Raw genomic sequence first — 22,080 nt, forward strand, 5'->3', positions numbered from 1 at the left:
ATGTCTTGTAAAGAACTCTATAGGGCACCGCAATTATTAAAGAGAATTATGATAAGATATACTTTCTCCCCTGAATACCTTCCTGCTAAGATAATTATATGACTTTATGGACATTCAAATATATGAAAAAAGAGAGACCAGTTTCTATAAATCTTGAGAAAACTTATTCATGGGATTTTGTGACCTAATAATAATAATAGCAACAACAACAGACTGGGAGCGGCTCACATTTATTGAGTGCTAGGCTAAGTACTTTATATAGAATAGCTTATTTAATTTTCTCACTCTATGAAATCAGTATTATTTTTATGTCCATTTTATAGATAGGAAACAGGTTTATACAAGTTAAGCAAATGGCCCACAGTTGCAAACCTGTAAGTGCCTGAGTGAAGAATTTGAGCCTAAGTAGTCTTAAACCAGAGTTTGTGTTCTTAATCACTATGCTTCACATACAACCATAAGTTGACATATAGTAATTGATAAAGATCAAGAAAAGCAACTGACTTCCAAAGTCTTGCATTTCCCATTCAGCCTGGTGCAGAGCCACTGGTAGTTGGTGGTCAGAGTGTCAAGTTCCTTTTTTAAGGCCTCTTGTGCTGCAGGTGGAGCTTGAGCTATGACATTGTTTACGGACTCAGTGAGGAGTTTCACTTTTGCTTCTTTTTGCTGGGCCTCTTCTTTAGCTCTCTGAAAAATAAACAATGCTCTCTTAATAGCAAGGCAATGACTTTACTTTCAAGATGCATTCCTATATATCATATTCTTTCTTCCTTGCAACATCTCTGTTAGAATGAGATTAATAAAAATAAATCCAATACTGACTACAATCACTTCCATAAATTTGAGTTTAGTGAAAGGACTTCCCTGGTGGCGCAGTGGTTAAGAATCCGCCTGCCAATGCAGGGGACATGGGTTCGAGCTCTGGTCCGGGAAGATCCCACATGTCGTGGAGCAACTAAGCCCGTGCGCCAAAACTACTGAGCCTGCGTGCCACAACTACTGAGCCTGCGCGCCAAAACTACTGAAGCCCGCACGCCTAGAGCCCGTGCTCTGCAACAAAAGAAGCTACCGCAATGAGAAGCCCGCGCACCACAACAAAGAGTAGCCCCCACTACCCCCGTCTCGCTGCAACTAGAGAAAGCCCACGTGCAGCAATGAAGACCCAACACAGCCAAAAATAAATAAATTAAGTAAATAAAATTTTTAAAAAATTTGAGTTCAGTGACAATTGGAAACTTGCAGGAAAAAATTTATAATCAGAATGTAACAGATCTTTAATCAGAATAGTTTGAAAAGTAGTCTGTATGTGGATGTGTATTTGTGGAGAATACACAAACACACACACACACATATATATATACACACACACACGTGAAATAAGCAAGAAACAAATATTTCAGTGCTAACTAGGTTCAAAAATATCTCATAGTCTAGAATTGAAATCACTTATAAATTACTCAGATGGATGAATAATATTGAAATCAGTACAAATATCATTATTTAAATCAAAGAATAACACAGAAATATGTCTTCTTAATGCTATATTTGGAACTTTTGATAAAAGAAAGCTGTGTTCAGTAACTGAAAACGCATAAGAGAAAGAGAAGAGAAATTCCTGACATGAGGGGGCTGGCCTAGTACAGCTATGCCTTGGTATTCTTGTGTTGAAGATAAACTGTTTCACAAAACATCAATATCAGACATGCTACTTTATTACCACTGCAGATCATGACAGAAATTCCACTCCATAATCATGTAAGAATATAGACAAAAACATAAACAATGTCCAAACCAGAAAATATCAGACACTTCCCCATCCTGTTAATGAGTCACTGCTGCTTCTTTTTCAATTATTACGTATCTTCAGCCTCTCTCTAGTCTTCTCTCCTTCCAGGAAAAATGTATTAAGATACCCAATCACAGAGTTACTCCTACTCGGTGACAACATGAAATCCAGAGCAAAACCCTTAAACCCTCCCTTAAATCATCTAACACAAACCCAAATCCTACAACAGGTTTGAATACTCTCTTACTCATATAACCCATGGTTACCCATGGTGTGTATTCTCCCTCATTACCAAAAGTAATAAACTCAACTTGTTCAACTACAGGAGTGTTGCTATTCATCTGTGGGTTACTATGAAGGCCGACCTTGAGACAAGCTTTCCAGCATAAGTAGTTTATGCACGATGTGAAGGAAATAGTGGTAGGGAGATGGGGAATGGAAAGAGAGTGGAGATTAGAAGGGTATACTTATTAACCCAGCAATTGCTGTTGGTGACTGGAGTTTAATCCTGCCAGGAAGCTCTGGGAAACACAGGCCTCAGGTTTATCCCACTCAGGGGTGAGGGCACTGGGGTATTTATACACCGTCTCCCATCATTGGTTGAACCCTGTTGGGGGAATGTTAATTTCCTAGTATGTGAAGCCATACTCACGTGGAAAAAGTGGGATTCGGTGGCCTCAGAAAGCTGTCAGGTAAAGAAATGCAGATTCTGGCAGGTGGAAGTTGTGCCTATATGCAGTATGGTAGTGAGAGTAAGGGGATATGGGCAGTAAACGGACAAAGTCAGCTATAAAATGCCTGTCTAATTTTCAACACAATCACTCTATGCCTTTGGATTTAGTCCCATAATGCCTTAAAAAGTATAAAATACGACGGCAAATGCAAGTTGTTTTGACTATTAAATGATTGCCTTCACTGATTTTAATTGATTGAAATTTTATTTCAAAATTCTAAATAAATCTGTTCTTTGGCACACTGAGCATGGGATTTGTTTCTACGCAAACCATATTTTGGCCATTGTAATTTTAGCATTAAAAACAACTTTGACAAACAATAATCACTTAGTATGTGCTACTGTGTGCTATGACAGACATGTCGTATGTACTACCTCATTGGATCTTTAATGAAACCTTGTGAAATGAGTTTTGTTTTCTCTATATTACACATCCGAGAACCGAGGTTCAGAGAGTTTAAGTAAATCATCCTGGGAGTTACATCTTTTCTTTCACATAGCTTCTGTTAAGCCCATCTCAAATCCTCTGTGAGATGAAGAAGGAACGTGATGTAGTGGATCCAGTGAATGAAATTGCATTTTACGCAAATTACAAACAACCCAAGAAACGATCAAAAATGCAGAATAAGAAACATTTCCCCCTGATGTTTAGGCTTTCATAAGTTCTTTTTTAAAATCAGGCTTAGAAATTGGGAAAGGTTCAGAGAAGAATGGTAAGAGAAAAGGAGATCATGACCAATTTCTCCACTGCAGGGAAAGGTAGATAACTAAATGACTGGTATAGTTTAGACATAATCCTCATCAGAAGTGGTGGCTTTTTTTCCATATATTTCTAGGAAGCTAACTATCATAAGCTCACTTTTCATTGCCAATACTTCAAACCAGTGGTTGTCAAAATGTGGTTCCTTGGAACCACCTTGGAACTTATTCCTTGGCATGACCTGGAAACTTTTTAGAAATGAAAAATCTCAGGCTCCACCTCAGACTTACTGAATCAGAAATCCTAGGGTTGGGCCCAGAACTCTTGTGTGTTAACAGTCTTCCAGGTGACTCTGATCCTCCCTCCCTTGGGATTGCTCTAGCCTGCCCCCCACAGAATGAGAATAGCAAATACATGTATGTAATTCCTAGTAAACACTAGGACTAGAGTTACCATATTGTAAAAAATTTAAAAAGAAAGAAAGAAAACTGTCAAAAACTGAAATTCCAGAGTTTTTTTTAAAGGGTTTAATATAAATTTCAGCAGTCACTTCAGACCTTGAAAAGAATTTTGGAATCAGATGTTGCTAATGAAACACTCCCCTTGGCTCTTTTACGTTAATAGAAAAGTTTTGTTTACAGAGAAAAAAGAAGTCAAAAACAGCATTATCATTTTCAAGTAAAACACAGGAGAGAAAAGTAAAGAAACAGAAAGTCTCTACTTTTTATCTGACTAAATCAAGGAGAGATGCTGAAGTAGGTCTATCAGTCTCTTCCGACAATCAAGAAAAATTTGCTCTCAACAGGAGCACAGGTGGAAGCCTGGACAAGGTACTATCACTACCCTCTATGTAGGGAAACAGACTGAAAGAGATTACCTTGACTGGCAGACAGAAAACACAAGAAATGCCAACTCCCTTTGCTGTTGTGGACACAGGCTGCCTGAACTTTTCCTCTTTTCAATATTACCCCCATATGCACCAGTTTTGTAGCTAAATCTGTTATTAAAATATGCAAATCAGTGTGAACTGATTAGTTGGGCCACTCATTTCAGGGATTGTGTATAATTTTTTTAAAAATTTGAGACAGTCTACTCTCCAGTACTGGAAAAGGAATAGGAAAAGGGATCTGACTGAGTGGTTAGCCAGATAAGCAGTGTTCAAGGAATGAGGAGAGAGGGTCATATCCAAACAAAGGAACTAGGAAACACAGAATAGCTGAACACAAGCTGACTGCTGATTATCTCCTTAGGGATCTGAAGCAGTGGCTATGCAGCATTAGAAGAGATGGTGAGAAAAGCCATGAGGGAATTGAGACGTGAGGGGAAAGGCAAGTGGGGTGGCACATGCTTCACAGAATGGAATGGAATGGCATATCATAGCTTAGAACAGCTTAGAATGGGATAGGGATAGAGGGAAATATATTCTTGATTCTACCACAGATAAAGCCTGTGACTATGAGTAAATTATTTGACCTATCTGGGAATTTCCGTTTTCTGATCCGCACAGAGGAAGTGTAGACTAGTTTCCTTCCAAAGTACCCTCCAGCTCTCACATTCTATAATGATACAATTTCCTTAATGGGGACCTCCCCACAGTCAAACTTAAAATCATTATAGTCCTTCCAACGGCTTTCCCATTTCACTAAGAATGAAAACCCCTACATATCCTACAAAGCTCCTGTGTTAGCAGATATCTACTCAGCCCCTCCAAATCATCTCAGGTCATTTATCCTGTTTTACTCTCTTCAGGCAGGTGGGCCTCTTTCTCTTCCCAATTAGCCTTAGGGTCTTTGCAGGAGCTCTTCCCTCTGAATGGAATGTGCCCCCATAAGACATTTTTAAGATCGGCTTTTTCTTATGATTCATATCTCAGATTAAATATAATTCCTCACAAATGCCCTACAAATCAACCCTTTCTAAAACAGCATCTCACCACCTCCAACTCCCACCTGAACTCTAGTTATTATTTATTTCACAATCCTGGTTTATTTTTTTGGGAAATCATCATGGTCTCAAATGAATTTTTAAATTTCTCCATTCATTGCCTACCCCCCCACCCCAACTAGAATGCAAATTCCAAGAAGTCAGGTAGCTTTTATGTATTGCACACTACTGTATTCTGTGTCTAGAAGGGTGTTTGGCACTTACTAAGTATACAATATTTCTTGATAAATGAATGATGTATGGTATTGTTAGATTAGAATGATTCTGTAGTTTTTAATACTCAAAGACACTATTACTGATTATCCAAATATAGTCTTCCTTATATGTTTTAATTTTACTTTCTATATGTGACTAAAGCCATATGATACCTTTGATATTTAAGCGTCTGAGTTTTCATGTGAGCACATTCTACTATTAATTACAATATTCATTGAATAATCATATAAAATATATAATAAAGTGCATATAATTAATTTCTTACCACGCAACAATGATAATAATAATGGTAATAATAATTAACTAGTTTGGGGCATCTATTTTGTGTATTACATTAGGACTTTTATGTTTCACCCTTCAAATAATTCTGAAAATCAGGTATTCTGATATCCAGTTCACAAATGAGGGAATGAAAGCTCACTGGGTTTATGCAACTTTCCCAAGTTTACACAGTTGGCAAGGGGCCAAAGCAGGTTTTAAACCCAAGTGTCTGGCTCCAAAATGATTTTGCTCCATCATGAGGCCTCAAACCAAACAAGTATGTATTAATATTTCACCTAGGCTAATGTGGTTAAATAATGTGTTATTGCTAGTACATGAAGATAATAATTATCATTATAGCTGTAAATCATTGAGTGCTCACTCTGAGCTAGGCAATTTACTTACATTTAAGTTTCAATCCTCAGTTGATACTTTCAAGTCATAAAATGAGATGATTTACACATGAAAAAATAGAGGATTACACTGACTACTGAGTTGTCCGGGGCCATCCTGAAACGCAGTTGTGTAGATTCAATTACCAAGCTTCACCTTTCAGTCCTTGCTACATACCGGTTTCCTTGGTCCTAAATCAATGTTATATTTTTTATCCTATCGTTTCAAGAGAAGTTCATGTAAACACAGTCCTTTTATCCATATTAAAGACCATCAGCTAAAATATTTAGTACTCCCAAATTCTAAGAAACCCCTTTAAACCACCAAATTAACACAGCCTGTTGACATTTCCAACTGTCATTTCAATAACACTTTGACATATTTCCAGTTTAAATTTGCATCAGCTAGAAATATCTAATGTGAGTAGCTGATTCCAATCTCTTAATAGTACATAATTTCAAGGGGAAAATGCTCCAAACTGTGATTGTCAATATTTATGTTGTGACCACAATGCATAGACTTAATAAATAAAAAGTTTAAACATTCTACACAATGTATATCAAACTTGAAGCTAAATCAATCAAAAAGCAACCTCTACTATTAAACCAAGAAAAGAGCTGACTGTGCAGAATCACAATTTGTTTTATTTGGTTTCTTTTACCTTCATCTCTTCAACTGCTGTCTGTAATTCATCTGGGGTTTTATATTCAAAATCTCTCTCTAGGTATTCTTCTTCAGCTTGTGTCATCCATTCATGCATCTCTGATAAATCTTTCTGAAGGCTTACAGTTTTATCCAAACCTCCCTTTAAGGCCTCCTTTCTGGCATAGACCTTCCATAAAACAAACCAAGAAGTAAAGCATGAATATTGAAAGTCACAAAACATTACCATTATATTATTACTGAGGAATCTGTAAATAATAGAAAGCTTAGATAGAAAAGACGAAGCAACAAGTAAAAAGCTTACATGAATGAGGAAAGTAACTCAAAGCAATTGGATACACTTAATTTCACATAAGTGTTAAAATGAGTTATAGGCATTTACTTGGCATAATGAACAGATTCCCCTAAGACCATAGTTTAGCTGTTGTGTATGGTAATGCATTTCTGCAAATGGAGAATAAAGAAAAACATTGTTTCAGTTGGAAAAGTAAATTTATTGGCACACAATAGAAGTAGAAATTCTTTGTGCTCTTTGATGCTGTTTTACAAGTTCAAGTATCCTAGGAACTTAATAATCATATACATACAGAAAACTCTCATAAAAAAGAAAGAACAGAAAATGGATAAAAGACATAGTCATGTAATTCACAGAAATAAAATTAAAATGAGGCCATATATATGTGAAAAGATGCTCAGTATCATTTATAGTTAAATAACAGCAAATTAAATTAAATTAGTGTTTTCAAATATGAGACTGGAAAAAACTAGCAAAAATGCCCAGTTTGAGCAGGTATGTGGGAAAAGAAAAGTTTTTATACCCGTTGAGGGAAATATCTGACATAGTACAACCTTTTAGACAGTAAATTGGCAAAATGCATTAAATTTCTTAATGTTCATAAATCTGAGTCTACTTTTCCACTTTAAAGAATGAATCATACAAAACAAAGTGTACAAAGCTGTATGTACACTATTCAATCCAGCTTTGGAGACAGCAACGTATTGGAAACAAACCCAAATGTGCTTTCACGGAGAGTTAGTTAAATAAATAGTGGGACACACATGTACACACACAGAATAGGATACCACGTAGCACCAATACATCTATACTGAAGTGAAAGTTACCCAGTATTTAATTTTAAATTAAAAAAACAAGTTGAAAAAGAGCATGTGTGACAGGAGACTTGTGCTTTGTAAAGTCTCATATATTTCTGAAATACTAACGTTATAACAGAATTTATTACTTATTAACCAGAAAGATAGCAAAACTTAAAATACCTAAGAGAAAATCGTGCATGCTAATAGCTTGTTATAAAGTACCCTGCTGTAACACACTGAGGGAAAAATCTCAATTCAGTATTAGAATGATTATATATAGTGCTTCTCTTTTACCTTAAAAAATAACTCTAGGGACTTCCCTGGTGGTGCAGTGGCTAGGAATCTGCCTGCCAATGCAGGGGACACAGGTTTGAGCCCTGGTCCGGGAAGATCCCACGTGCTGCGGAGCAACTAAGCCTGTGTGCCACAACTACTGAGCTTGCGCTCTAGAGCCCATGAGCCACAACTACTGAGCCCATGCGTCACAACTACTGAAGCCCACACGCCTAGAGCCAGTGCTCCGCAACAAGAGAAGCCACCGCAATGAGAAGCCTGCACACCACAACGAAGAGTAGCCCCCGCTCGCCGCAACTAGAGAAAGCCCGCACGCAGCAACGAAGACCCAACACAGCCAAAAATAAATAAATTAATTAATTAATTAAAAAAAATAACTCTAATCAAATGATGTTATTCTTCTCTCTGGGATTAAGTAGAGTTCTATCTTTTAAATAACAGAGTTGTATTTGTAAAGTCTTAATATATAAGGCATAATTTTAGTATAATGAAGTTTTCATGGTACTTTACCAAATACTAAATATGTGCAGAACCATCATCATATTAATTTTCCTTACACTTTACAACCACCCTAAGCCTAATGTAGTTAAATTAAAACTAATTTCTTTACTCTCCTAGGAGAATGTAGTGCTTCATCTATTGAAATGTAAATGTATGTTTCATTCTGACACAGCTAGAAGCATGTATCTAACAATTACACTAGTTAAGGTATAAAGATTATTTTGCATAGTCAATGAGCCTATAATAATCCCAAGTAAACAAGCTGTTTAATTTCTACTTAGATACTCTGCTATAATCTTTTGAGGTAGTTGGCAAAGTGACAATAATGTTAGAGTGACTAACAGAACTTAGGCAAAGACTTGTAGTAAAAAAAATATTGCATGCTATAAAACTAAACCAGAAGAAAGGGATCAGGAGTGATTATTTTAAAAGGAAAGAAAGAAAAGAAAAGGAATTCATTTTGAGGTGACAGCATGAGTGCATTGGAAAGAACACCAGCTTTGGAATCTGGATACCTGTACTCAGTCACTAACAAGCTAAGTGAACCTGGAAACATCACTTCATTTCTCTTTATCTCCACTTCTTAACTAACCTAACAATTGGACCAGAAGATTTCCAAGGTCTTTTCCAAATTTAACATTCCACAGCTCTACAACTGATCAGAGAGAGATGAATTTTTTTGTGTGGTTTCGTATTTTAGAAGGATTTCTGTGAAAACATTGAGGTTACAATCACAATTTCTCCCTCACCTTTATCACATTAGTGATGTCAACCTTCTAGGCTTAAATTTACCAATCCACCGCCACAGTTTCAGCAGATTATATTGCATCAACCTCTTGATAAAATAGAAAGTTCTTCATGTTTCCTGTTCTAGAATTTGTAAATCTAACATTCAGCACTGCTCCTCCCCATTCCACTTCCTTCTCCCCCCACCTTTATTAAGATACAGTTGACATAAAACACTGTTTAAAGTACACATATATATTGTGAAATGATTACCACAATAGGATTAGTAAATGCCTTCATCATCACACATAATTACCATTTTTCTTTTTATCGTGAAAACATTAAAGATCTACTATCCCAGCAACTGTCAAGTATAGAATATAGAACTGTCAGCTGTAGTTACCATACTGTAAATTAGATCCCAAGAACTTCCTCATCATAAACCAGAAGTTTGTACCACTTGACCAGAATCTCTTCATTTCCCCGACTCTGCAAGCCCTGGCAGTCCCCATTCTACTCTCTTGAGTTTGGCTTTTTTAGATTCCACATATAACTGAGATCATACAGTATTTGTTTTTCTCTGACTTATTTGACCTAGTATAATACCCTCAAGTTTCATCCAGGTTGTTGCAAACTGCAGGACTTCCTTCTTTCTCACAGCTGAATAATACTCGTGTGTGTGTGTGTGTGTGTGTGTGCCACATCTTCTTTATCTGTTTATCCTTGACCAAAGCTTAGGTTGTCTCCTTATCTTGGCTATTGTGAATAATGTTGCAATGAATTTGGGAGTGCAGATATCTCCTTGAGATCCTGATTTCATTTCCTTTGTAAATATACCCAGAAGTGGGATTGCTGGATCATAAGGCAGCTCTATTTTTAATTATTTGAGGAATCTCCATACAGGTTCCACAGTGGTTGTATTGTGTGTGTGCTGGAGGCTGTGGGGTGTGATGCTTAAGGTTGAAATTATAAAGAAGTTACCGCTAGTGACGATGTCTAGGTTATGAAGCTGGGAGTGAGTGGCTGAGGCAGGGTGGAAGACAAAAATCACTGGAGCGGCTATCAAGGAACCGAGGGCTCAGGAACTGGAAGAACCATCTAAGAAGATACTGAAATCACCAAGAATTATGACAGGAGTAACAGTGAGTCAGCTGTTAAAATACTCAAGGAATGAGGCAGAGTGACCCAGGGGACTGGATGACTGCACCCAAAAGATGTATTAACTTGGAAAGACAATGATCTGCAAGGTGCCAGAATGACATCCACCTGGTTTCTAAATCCAGTGTTTCTTGATAACTATCTAGTATAAATTTAGAGCTACTAATAATTAAAATATATAATCATACATTATTTATTTAGAAATTATAAATGCTTTATAATTTTATATATGTAGGTTTATGTCTATTTCATATCCATTTATTTTATTTAACAAGCATGTACATAGTGGTTATTCTGTGCTAGATACTGATCTATACACCATACAAACACAAATTCATTTAATTATTATTTTAAAATTCTTATAAAGCGGGCAGTAATATCATCACATTGTAAAGACTGGGAAACTGAAGCACAGAGAGATTAAGCAACTTTTCCAGGATCACACAGGTAGTTTATGGTGGGGGCAAGATCTAAACCCAGGCAATCTGGTTCCAGAGCTCTTGCTCTTACACATTGTTTGCCTCTCCATCCACAAGAAAGTCTTCTCCATCCATCAGAGTTTTTATTTTATCCAATTTGGCCAAATATTTTGGGGAAGTGGGTCTGACAAATCTTTTCATTGTGAGATAGGAGTTATCTTACATAAATGTTACCTTTATTTTTGTGTACATAGTTTATACGCTCAATTTAAGTACCCCACTTGAATTCCAGATGCATTTTGACTGTCTACTTCTCCAAAATAAACATGACCAAAATAGAAGTACTGATCATTCTATTAAGCTAGTCAATTTGGTTCCTCCCTTAGCTCGCAGTCTTTCCTTCTTTAAAGGCACAGTAGCCAACACTGTTGCTCAAAACAGAAAACTCTGAATATGCTTTCATCCCCCGCTCCACATCACCCTGGACTTCCTGCAAGCATTCTCCTTCAGCAAGCACTGCCATTTCTAATGGGGTCTGATAAAACATAAGATCAAGAAACGAATGTGTACTTAGGATAAGAATAATGATCAAGGGTGGATGTGAGCGTGAAAGCCCTGATGAAAAATATAACAAGGAAGAACTTGCCTAATTGGTTAGAAGAAACAAGAAAAATAAGTGACCACATTGAGTGAGATAAGCTTGCTGAAGATGGCCAGGGAGGATAGAGTTTCTACAAAGTTTGACTCACACAACACTTTGGTCCAGTTTGCCTAGAATAACACAGCCCCTCTTCATGTTAATTACTGTATAATGGGAAAATACACATAAAAGCAATAAACAGTAATGAGACAGAGCAACAAGAGTTCAAACCAGCTCTATCTCTATGGAAGAACTTGGAAAATTATTGGGAGAGGTTTGGACAGTTAACCAAACACGATGTCATAAGAGGATTATACGTTTCAAATTTCTTCATGTCTCTCAATCTCCACTAACATCCCCGCTGTTCTTTGCCAGTATTATTTCCTACCTGGATAACTGGGATTCCTACATGCTTCCACTTGTGCCCCTTTGGTCTATTCTTCATATAACAGGATTATATAGCAAATTTTTAAACAATCACTTTACATGATGCCACTTCTATACCTAAAAGTCTAATAGCTTCCCATCGTACCTGACATGAATAGTAAATCCTCACTGTGACTTAAAAGAAAATTAATGACTCTTATTTCCCGCCCATTTTCTCATAAAAATTTTTTTGCTGTTGTCCTCTCCCTCGCTCTAAATAAACTGGTGTTGTCCTTTCTATTCATCTATTAAAAGCATCCAACAAACAAATACCTTTCATACTGGCCTTCCAGGAAAACATCAATGATATAATCTATTCTCTAAGTAATATTTTTTTCCTGAACATCCCTTCTAGAACCAGCTTACTGCAAGAGAAGAATGCAAGCTAGCTGACCCAGGGCTATCTCATCTGTGAGTTAACAGAACTGTTAAGCATTTGTCAGTGATGGTATTAGCTGGGTGACTTGCCTTGACTTTTACTTGTCCAAATTCCTTTCTTTTTCAAATTTAGTTTTTGCCTTTTAGCATGATTTCTTTTCAACTTTCAAAGGTTACTTAGAAATAATGAAAGACTGACTGCCTCTAATACACGTAAAATGAAACCTCTCATTAACTTCAAAAAAGGTATTAGTGTACTGAAAAGCAGTCATTGCATTAGGTCAAAATTTCATCTTCTGAACAAGAAGTATTTGATGTACACTACATGTGTATGTAATATTTTCTTTTCCGTAACTTAATCTTAAAATTGGAAATAAATATCTATAAAACACTCTGCTATATAAAAATGAGGAACTCAGATGTGAATGTACAGTTATTTTATATGTTTTCTACTGAGCTATTCTTAACTACTTCCCAATCTTAATCCATTTATTGAAAGGGACCTACTGAAGAAGCCAAACTTGTCAATCCTAACAATCAAAAGTGAAAAATACTTATCATATTTGTACATATGCATGCATTACTCATTCATTTTATTTCTGTACCAAGTATAGAAGTGTAAAGTATCTTTTGTTGATCCAACTACTTGTATAAAGTTATGCATTGGAGAAAAGATTCAATAAAAATAATGCCTAAGAAAAGGGCCTTATTGTTCAGAATGACAGCTGCATGCGATAAGGTCAATTTAGGACCCCAATAAGATTAATATACTATTTAAAATATCTACTATGAAAATAATTTATATGCTAGACAAAGGCTAGTTTTAATTAACCGTGCTTTAAAGCAACAACATAGAGACTAAACTTTTTAAAAGGGCAATGGTGAAGGGAGACATTAAGAAATCATAATTAAGAAGAAGCAAGCCACAGTCAGAGATCGAACATACCTGTCGGCACATGTGATCCCACTGAGTGTTAAGTTCTCTGAGCTCTGTCTCCAGTCTAGAAGCAAACTCTGGCTCCGCTTCATTCTTTATTTTCTGTGCACCTTCATTGACACTGTTTAGACTGGGCTGAATTGTCTGAATATCACTGACTAAAAGCTAAGGAAATAATTCAATTTAAGTTAGCTGAAAAAATTACCACAACCTATTAGAAATGCAACATAGGTAGGAAACATAATTAGGAATCATGACACTACACATGAATTTTGCCCTTTAAAATCTGAAATATATGTTGCAAAAAAATGTTCAGTGGTTTTTATGGCATGAATGAAATAGGGAATTATATATATGTAGTCTACTTATATTAGCTACAAAAGTAAATAAGCTTAATACTTCGTGTGAGAAAACTATGTAAAAATGATGAGTTTTATACATTATTATTTTTGAAGGAATTTTGATTTTCAAACACAGGGTATTGCAACAATTGTTTATAGCAAGATGGTGTGAAGGTTATTTTTAAAATGGATTTGCTTTTTTAGCTTTTATTCACAAAGAAAGTTCTTTAAAGAGCTAGATTGTTCTCTTCCCACTGCATGACAATTGTATAATCAATATTATTTCAAAATACATGTTGTCTTATACTACAGTGCAACATACATGGTAAGAAAAACATAGTATGACTGATAACCTGTAATAAGATATAACAAATAGCTCAAAAAATTCTTTACCTTTAAATTAAACTGCATGTTATATCAAAATAATACTGTAAAGTGAGTGTTGAGTAAAAGGCAATATTTTGTCTATTTCTCTCTTATTTAGCCCAGTTTCTCAACCTTGGCACTACTGTCATTTTGGGCTGGGTAATTCTTTGCTGTGGGGGGCTGTTCTGTGCACTGTAGGATATTTAGATGCATCCCTGGCCTCTACCCACTCGATGCCAGTAGCATCTACCCCACCCCAAGTTGCGACAAATGAAAACGCCTCCAGACATTGCTAAATGTCCCCCAGAGGGACAAAACTGCCCTTGGTTCAGAATCATCAATATAACTAAATAATATTTTCCATATAAAAGTCTTCATATGAAAAGTGTCATATAAAAATCTTACCCTGCACTGCTTCAGCTGTTTTTTAAGAATTTCTGAATCCCCAAGGGCAGGCCATTCCTCTTTCAAGAAAACATCAACTTCGGCCATCCATTTCTTCAGGGTTTTTATGTGATTCTGAAATCAGAGACCCATTTTAAGGCATTATTGGGGTGCTGATTTATCTTAACACAATTCATCACGGTGATATGTTTGAACACAAGCCCAGGAACAATTCCCATGTTTGAAGGATGTCTCTAAGTAGCTCTTCAGGAAAAGAATATTTTCTCTAAGACTGCATTTTTATGGCCTACTGTATGAGCACTGGTGTATGAAGTCTGCTATTGTTAAAAATAAAAAATTACTACCAAATGTGGTTTTATGATGTTGCTCTTGAGAACATTAAATCATATCCTCCTCTAGAGAAATTTTAAGTTACAAAACAACTCATGATAATACTAACAATGTGCCCTTAAGTACATAAAACAAACTACGAACAGTAAACTCAATGTAATGGTGTCTTTATAGGCTCCCTAAGCCTGAACTTCCAAAAACTGTTTTCTACAGTTGACAGTTTACATAGCCCCTCCAGTTGAGAACTTTCAGAACAAGATTTTGTCATCTTTAAAGAGAGAAAAATTTTGCTTTTCATTTCGCATTTGCCTGACCAGGGTGAAGTAAAGATCAGGTGGAAAATGTCATCTTTTATCATTCGTAAATAGCCAAGTACATCCCATTATTTTCTCACATAATGTCTGTTTGTCCTGCTGCTTTTGGGGGGCTACTTTTCAAGTGTATGATTTTTCAAACTCCTTTATTTGCCTACAATTCAACTATGCTGTCCAGATGTGCTACTTTCTCCTTTCTTAATTAAATTTCTATTGAAAATGTGTGCTTCTCAGAAATTTTCCTCTTCGATATGATAAATAATAATGACTTTAAAAGCATTTGACTAAATCTAAAAACTTCAACATTATTATCTGGCTGACATCTTTTGAGCCTAGTTTTGCTCTTTTCTTCACATCACCATTGTCCTAGTTTAGATCTTATTATTGGCTCCTTGATTATTGCATTAGCTCTTTTTGGTATCTGCTTCAGTCTTATCCCACTCTAATCCATTCTCCACAGTGGTGCCAATATTATTCTCTCCTCCTTCCTCTTCTCAAAGTGATGTTTTAAAAACACAGATATTATCTTATCTTTCCCCCCTTAAAGTAACAGTTCCACCTTATCATTATTTTTAATCCCATCACCATTAGATTATAATTCATATTCCAAAGCATGGTGACCAACCCATTCACAATCTACTCCCAGACCACTTCTCCAATCACATATTTTATTAATCTCCAAACATATCTTTTGTCTCCCCAGTATTGAACTACTTCCAGTTAATTGAACATACTGCTCCATTTTGTCAGGAACTCTTTCTTCCTCTTTTATTAGGTGCCTAAATTCTTATTCAAGGTGTAGTCGGATAAACCATGCTCCAAGAACATTTCATAACCCCTTTTCCCAGTTTATGTTGCTTTTCTTCTCTTTCCACTGTCATAACGTTTACTACACTGTTTAATTTACTTACTGTGGTAGGTTAAATAATGACCCTCCAAGATGTTCAGGCCCCCATCACTGGAACCTGTGAATATGGTGCCTCAAATGGCAGAAAGGAATTTGCAGATGCGATTAAGTTAAGGATTTTGAGATGGGGAGATGATCCTGGGTTATCCAGATGGGCACAATATAACCACAAGCATCCTTATTAAGACGGAGGCAGGAGTGTAAGAGAGAAATTGGAAGGTGTTATACTACTGGCTTTACAGACAGAAGATGGAAACATGAGCCAAGGAATGTAGTTTCCAAAAACTAAAAATGACAAGGAAACAAATGTTCTCCTAAAGCCTCCAGAAAGGACACAGCCCTGCCTATACCTTGATTTTAGCTCACTGAGACTGACATTGAACTTCGACCCCCAGAACTGTAACATAATAAATGTGTGCTGCTTCAAGCCGTTAAATTTGCAGCAACTTATTACAGCAGCAATAGGAAACAAATACGCTCACCTTTCTCCTTCACCAGAACATGGGCTCCTTGATGGCAAGGACCAAGTAATTGTACCCTCTTTCGCCACTGGTACTGGTAAAAATGTGTTTTTATGTATATATGTGTATGCATGTATATGCATGTACACATATGTTCATATGTAGAGACACATAAATGTGGATGTTGTGCTTTAAAGAATGATTTAAAACTGCTTGGTCTTTTGGTTTGTGAAAGGTAAGAAAAAAACAACTAAGTAGCTGGACTGGGATTTAGATCCAAAGGCGTCTTATTCCAGTGCTTTTCCATCACGCCATGATGCTTTCAAGATTCTTCCCAGCATTAACGTTTTTCACAATAATTTACCACATAGGAGAGATATTACCTGCATGACCAAATGTTTTAAACTTTAGACTACAGTGTAATTGTTGGTTTACTAATGCTTGGGTGATCAGGTGGCACTATCCAAACAAATTAAGTCAGTAGAAGTTGGTTTGTGGAAGGTGATGGGGTCAAACTTACACACTAAATTACAAGTGAAATATGCTGATGAAATGATATGACTATATTACATGGTAGATAACTTATCTATTCATAAGCTAAATGATACCTCTATTTAGAGGACAACCAGACTAAAGAAAAGATGGGTTTTGAAAATTATTGAGCTAAAAACATGTTTAAGTCCTATTGGTATTGGTGGAAAAAAAACTAATTCTAAAGAAAATCTAAGAAGCAGAACTCTTAATTAATGTTTTCTTAAAATCAACAAGCAAACTATACTCCTTTGAGACAGATTTGTGTCTTTTAACCTTATCACTGACTTTGAGGGACTATGGAGGTTAAATGTCTTTAAATTTTATAACTCATCATTAGGAGACAAACAAGTAAAGAAAAAAATGAATATAAAAAGTAAAATCTTGAATTACCTGAAGTTTTCGGAGTTTAGCCATTTGCTCCTCTAGCTTTTGGCAATGTTCGACCAGCTGGGCAGAGAGTTTCTTCCATCGGCCCTCAATCTCTTCAAATTCTGATTGATATTTCCTGCTAATATTAGAGGGCGCTTTCCTTGACATCTCTTTCACAGTGGTGCTGAGATAGTTTAGGCCATTTTGTTGTTCTTGTAGAGAGCTTTGTAAAGCCTCAAAATTAAAAAGAAGAAAGTGCATTTATACTAATTGATGAATACTAACGAGTTTCATTGTTCAATTTCATTGACTAGTTTCAGATAAATCAAATTACTTAAAATGAAAGCTACGTGATTCAAACATCTAAAAATAAATGATGTAACATCAGTTACAAAATAGTCATTGAAATTCTACTTTTAATAAGAGTAGTTTACACATTATTTAATAATATTTTATTTAAAAATCTATGCCTAGTCTTATGAACAATGCCAAATATATACAAAACTATATATTACTGAACCAAAGACCTTTAGCACACCTAATTTTATTACATTTTGTCTGTATATTAATAACTGCATTTATGATTCAATTAATGGAGTTTAACTTAATTATACTGAGCCTTTAAGTAAGATAACTTCTAACCTTCATAGATAAAAATATAACTAAATCATATTGATAGATGTGATAACAAAGCTCTGAATAAGTTACCAGATGGATGGTTTACTAATGCCAGTTAATGAATGTTTTTTATTTTTCAAAAGACGTTGCTCTGTTTTGTAGTATCACAGTGAAATTCTAGGGAATTTTGGGGAGAATTTACAAACTTGATTTTACATTTGTACTGTATAATCTATTCCACCCCTTATAATAGGATGCATATCTTTAGGTTTCACCTACACAGTATTTACTTAAATGTTACTTTCTGGTTATAAACTAAAAAGGTTGAAGATAAAAAATTGAAAAAAAATACCCATTATATACAACTATTACTTTTTACATAAACTTCCAGTTCTATGTAAAACTAAACCCTGAATAGCTGATCATATTTTACACTCACATATGCATAATTATGTGTCAAACATAATTTTGTGGTTGCATATCTTATGTTTATTTTGTGATATGTTATTTTTTACTTTATTTTTATTTTACTTTATTAAACTGTTACCCTTGATTATTTACACAATATCTAGTATGCATAGAACTATATTTTTTTTAAACATCTTTTTTGGAGTATAATTGCTTTACAATGGTGTGTTAGTTTCTGCTTTATAACAAAGTGAATCAGTTATACATATACATATGTCCCCATATCTCTTCCCTCTTGCGTCTCCCTCCCTCCCACCCTCCCTATCCCACCCTACTAGGTGGTCACAAAGCACCGAGCTGATCTCCCTGTGCTATGCGGCTGCTTCCCACTAGCTATCTATTTTACGTTTGGTAGTGTATATATGTCCATGCCACTCTCTCACTTTGTCCCAGCTTACCCTTCCCCCTACCCATATCCTCAAGTCCATTCTCTAGTAGGTCTGTGTCTTTATTCCCGTCTTGCCACTAGGTTCTTCATGACCATTTTTTTTAAAGATTCCATATATATGTGTTAGCATACGGTATTTGTTTTTCTCTTTCTGACTTATTTCATTCTGCATGACAGACTCTAGGTCCATCCACCTCACTACAAATAACTCAATTTCCTTTCTTTTATGGCTGAGTAATATTCCACTGTGTATATGTGCCACATCTTCTTTATCCATTCATCTGTTGATGGACACTTAGGTTGCTTCCATGTCCTGGCTATTGTAAATAGAGCTGCAATGAACATTGTGGTACATGACTCTTTTTGAATTATGGTTTTCTCAGGGTATATGCCCAGTAGTGCGATTGGTGGGTCGTATGGTAGTTCTATTTTTAGTTTTTTAAGGAACCTCCATACTGTTCTCCATAGTGGCTGTAGCAATTTACATTCCCACCAACAGTGCAAGAGGGTTCCCTTTCCTCCACACCTTCTCCAGAATTTACTGTTTGTAGATTTTTTGATGATGGCCATTCTGACAAGTGTGAGATGATATCTCATTGTAGTTGTGATCTGCATTTCTCTAATGATTAATGATGCTGAGCATCTTTATGTGTCTCTTGGCAATCTGTATACCTTCTTTGGAGAAATGTCTATTTAGGTCTTCTGCCCATTTTTGGATTGGGTTGTTTTTTTGATACTGAGCTGCATGAGCTGCTTGTAAATTTTGGAGATTAATCCTTTGCCTGTTGCTTCATTTTCAAATATTTTCTCCCATTCTGAGGGTTGTCTTTTCGCCTTGTTTATGGTTTCCTTTGCTGTGCAAAAGCTTTTGAGTTTCATTAGGTCCCATTTCTTTATTTTTGTTTTTATTTCCATTTCTCTAGGAGGTGGGTCAAAAAGGATCTTGCTGTGATTTATGTCACAGTGTTCTGCCTCGGTTTTCCTCTAAGATTTTGATAGTGTCTGGCCTTACATTTAGGTCTTTAATCCATTTTGAGTTTATTTTTGTGTATGGTGTTAGGGAGTGTTCTAATTTCATTCTTTTACATGTAGCTGTCCAGTTTTCCCACCACCACGTATTGAAGAGGCTGTCTTTTCTCCACTGTATATTTTTGCCTCCTTTATCAAAGATAAGGTGACCATATGTGCATGGGTTTATCTATGGGATTTCTATCCTGTTCCACGGATCTATATTTCTGTTTCTGTGCCAGTACCATACTGTCTTGGTTACTGTAGCTTTGTAATATAGTCTGAAGTCAGGGAGCCTGATTCCTCCAGCTCTGTTTTTCTTTCTCAAGATCGCTTGGCCTATTCAGGGTCTTTTGTGTTTCCATACAAATTGTGAAATTTTTTGTTCTAGTTCTGTGAAAAATGCCAGTGGTAGTTTGATAGGGATTGCATTGAATCTGTAGATTGCTTTGCATAGTATAGTCATTTTCACAATGTTGATTCTTCCAATTCAAGAACATGGTATACCTCTCCATCTATTTGTATCTTCTTTAATTTCTTTCATCAGTGTCTTATAATTTTCTGCACACAGGTCTTTTGTCTCCTTAGGTAGGTTTATTCTTAGATATTTTATTCTTTTTGTTGCAGTGGTAAATGGGAGTGTTTTCTTAATTTCACTTTCAGATTTTTCATCATTAGTGTATAGGAATGCAAGAGATTTCTGTGCATTAATTTTGTATCCTGTTACTTTACCAAATTCATTGATTAGCTCTAGTAGTTTTCTGGTAGCATCTCTAGGATTCTCTATGTTTAGTGTCATGTCATCTGCAAACAGTGACAGCTTTACTTCTTCTTTTTCAATTTGGATTCCTTTTATTTCTTTTTCTTCTCTGATTGCTGTGGCTAAAACTTCCAAAACTATGTTGAATAATAGTGGTGAGAGTGGGCAACCTTGTCTTGTTCCTGATCTTAGTGGAAATGGTTTCAGTTTTTCACCATTGAGGACGATGTTGGCTGTGGGTTTGTCATATATGGCCTTTATTATGTTGAGGAAAGTTCCCTCTATGCTAGAACTACATTTTGAGCTAAGCAATTTATTGTGAGCCTTCTCCCATGTCATTAAGTATTTTTCAAAAACAGATTTTAATTGCTTCTGCAGTTCATTTAACCATTTCCCATTATTAGCTGTATAAATTAATTTTAAGTTTTCCACTCTTTTAAATTATGTTTATGATCTATTTATCTATATCTCTATGTATCTATATCTGAAAAGTTTTCCTCAGCAAAACTTACATTCAATTTACATTCCCACCAATAAGTGAGATGCAGTTCATTGCTGCCAGACCTGCACTTACTATATCTTTTGGGTTTCTCTTTTTTTCTTTTTTTTTGCAATTTAGTATGTAAAAAATAGTATCTCATTTTGTAAATTTGTACTACATCCTTACAATTTGTTTTGTTAATTAAAGTATAGTTGATTTAAAATATTAGTTTCAGGTGTACAACATAGTAAGTAAATGTTTAATAGATGATACTCCATTTAAAGTTATTATAAAACATTGGCTATATTCCTTGTGCTGTACAAGATATCCTTGTATCTTACTTATTTTACACATAGTAGTTTGTACCTCTTAATCCCATACCCCCATTTTGCCCTTCCCCCACCCCTCTGCCCACTGGCCACCACTAGTTTGTTCCCTATATGAGTCTGTTTCTGTTTTGTTATATTCATTTATTTGTTTTATTTTTTTAGATTTCTTTTTGCACTTTAGTACATAAAAATATCTCATTTTGTAAATCTGTACCACATCCTTTACAATTTGAGTTACAATTTTTCATAGGATTAATGGTCATTTATGTCTCTTTCTGGTGACTACCTTATTAATGACTTACTCAGACAAATGTTTTCCTTATCTCATTTTTCTTTAAAATTGGCTCTGGTACTTTTACAATGTTTGTGATCACTTCCATTTATTTTTGTGCTTACCCATCATATGTTTTTAAAGTTTTATTAAAAATTTCTCCAAAATTTATGCTTATTAAAATGTTTTTGACTTTTTAATCTATGTGGTAGTTTGTTTTGGTGTAACATTTGACACAAGGTTCTAACTTCATTTTTTTCAGTTAGTTAATAATTCATCTTCTCAATAATATTTATAAATAATTTTCCCTCCATCACTGCTTTATCAATGGAAATACACTGTTCCATTCATCTGCGTACCGTTTCTTTTATACTTAACCCACTCCCCTAATTGCTATACCTTTGTACTCTTATGTTTTTACATTTATAGTTTTATTAAGTCACATATTATTCAAAGTAAA

The 22,080-nt window shown here is 35.5% G+C and overlaps 1 protein-coding gene across 1 annotated transcript in view; it reads right to left on the reverse strand.

Moving 5' to 3' along the window:
• The window catches only part of DMD (dystrophin), a 2,123,648-nt gene that overhangs the window by 1,347,498 nt on the left and 754,070 nt on the right, over positions 1 to 22,080 (reverse strand). The window contains exons 23-27 of the mRNA XM_057539128.1: positions 17,319 to 17,531; positions 14,383 to 14,496; positions 13,280 to 13,435; positions 6,695 to 6,865; positions 505 to 687 (exon numbers count right to left, since the gene is read on the reverse strand). Of these exons, the coding sequence (XP_057395111.1) occupies positions 505 to 687; positions 6,695 to 6,865; positions 13,280 to 13,435; positions 14,383 to 14,496; positions 17,319 to 17,531 (837 nt within the window). The remainder of the gene's footprint in view (positions 1 to 504; positions 688 to 6,694; positions 6,866 to 13,279; positions 13,436 to 14,382; positions 14,497 to 17,318; positions 17,532 to 22,080) is intronic.

The sequence above is a fragment of the Balaenoptera acutorostrata genome, chromosome X, assembly GCF_949987535.1.
Source record: "Balaenoptera acutorostrata chromosome X, mBalAcu1.1, whole genome shotgun sequence".
NCBI lineage: Eukaryota > Metazoa > Chordata > Mammalia > Artiodactyla > Balaenopteridae > Balaenoptera > Balaenoptera acutorostrata.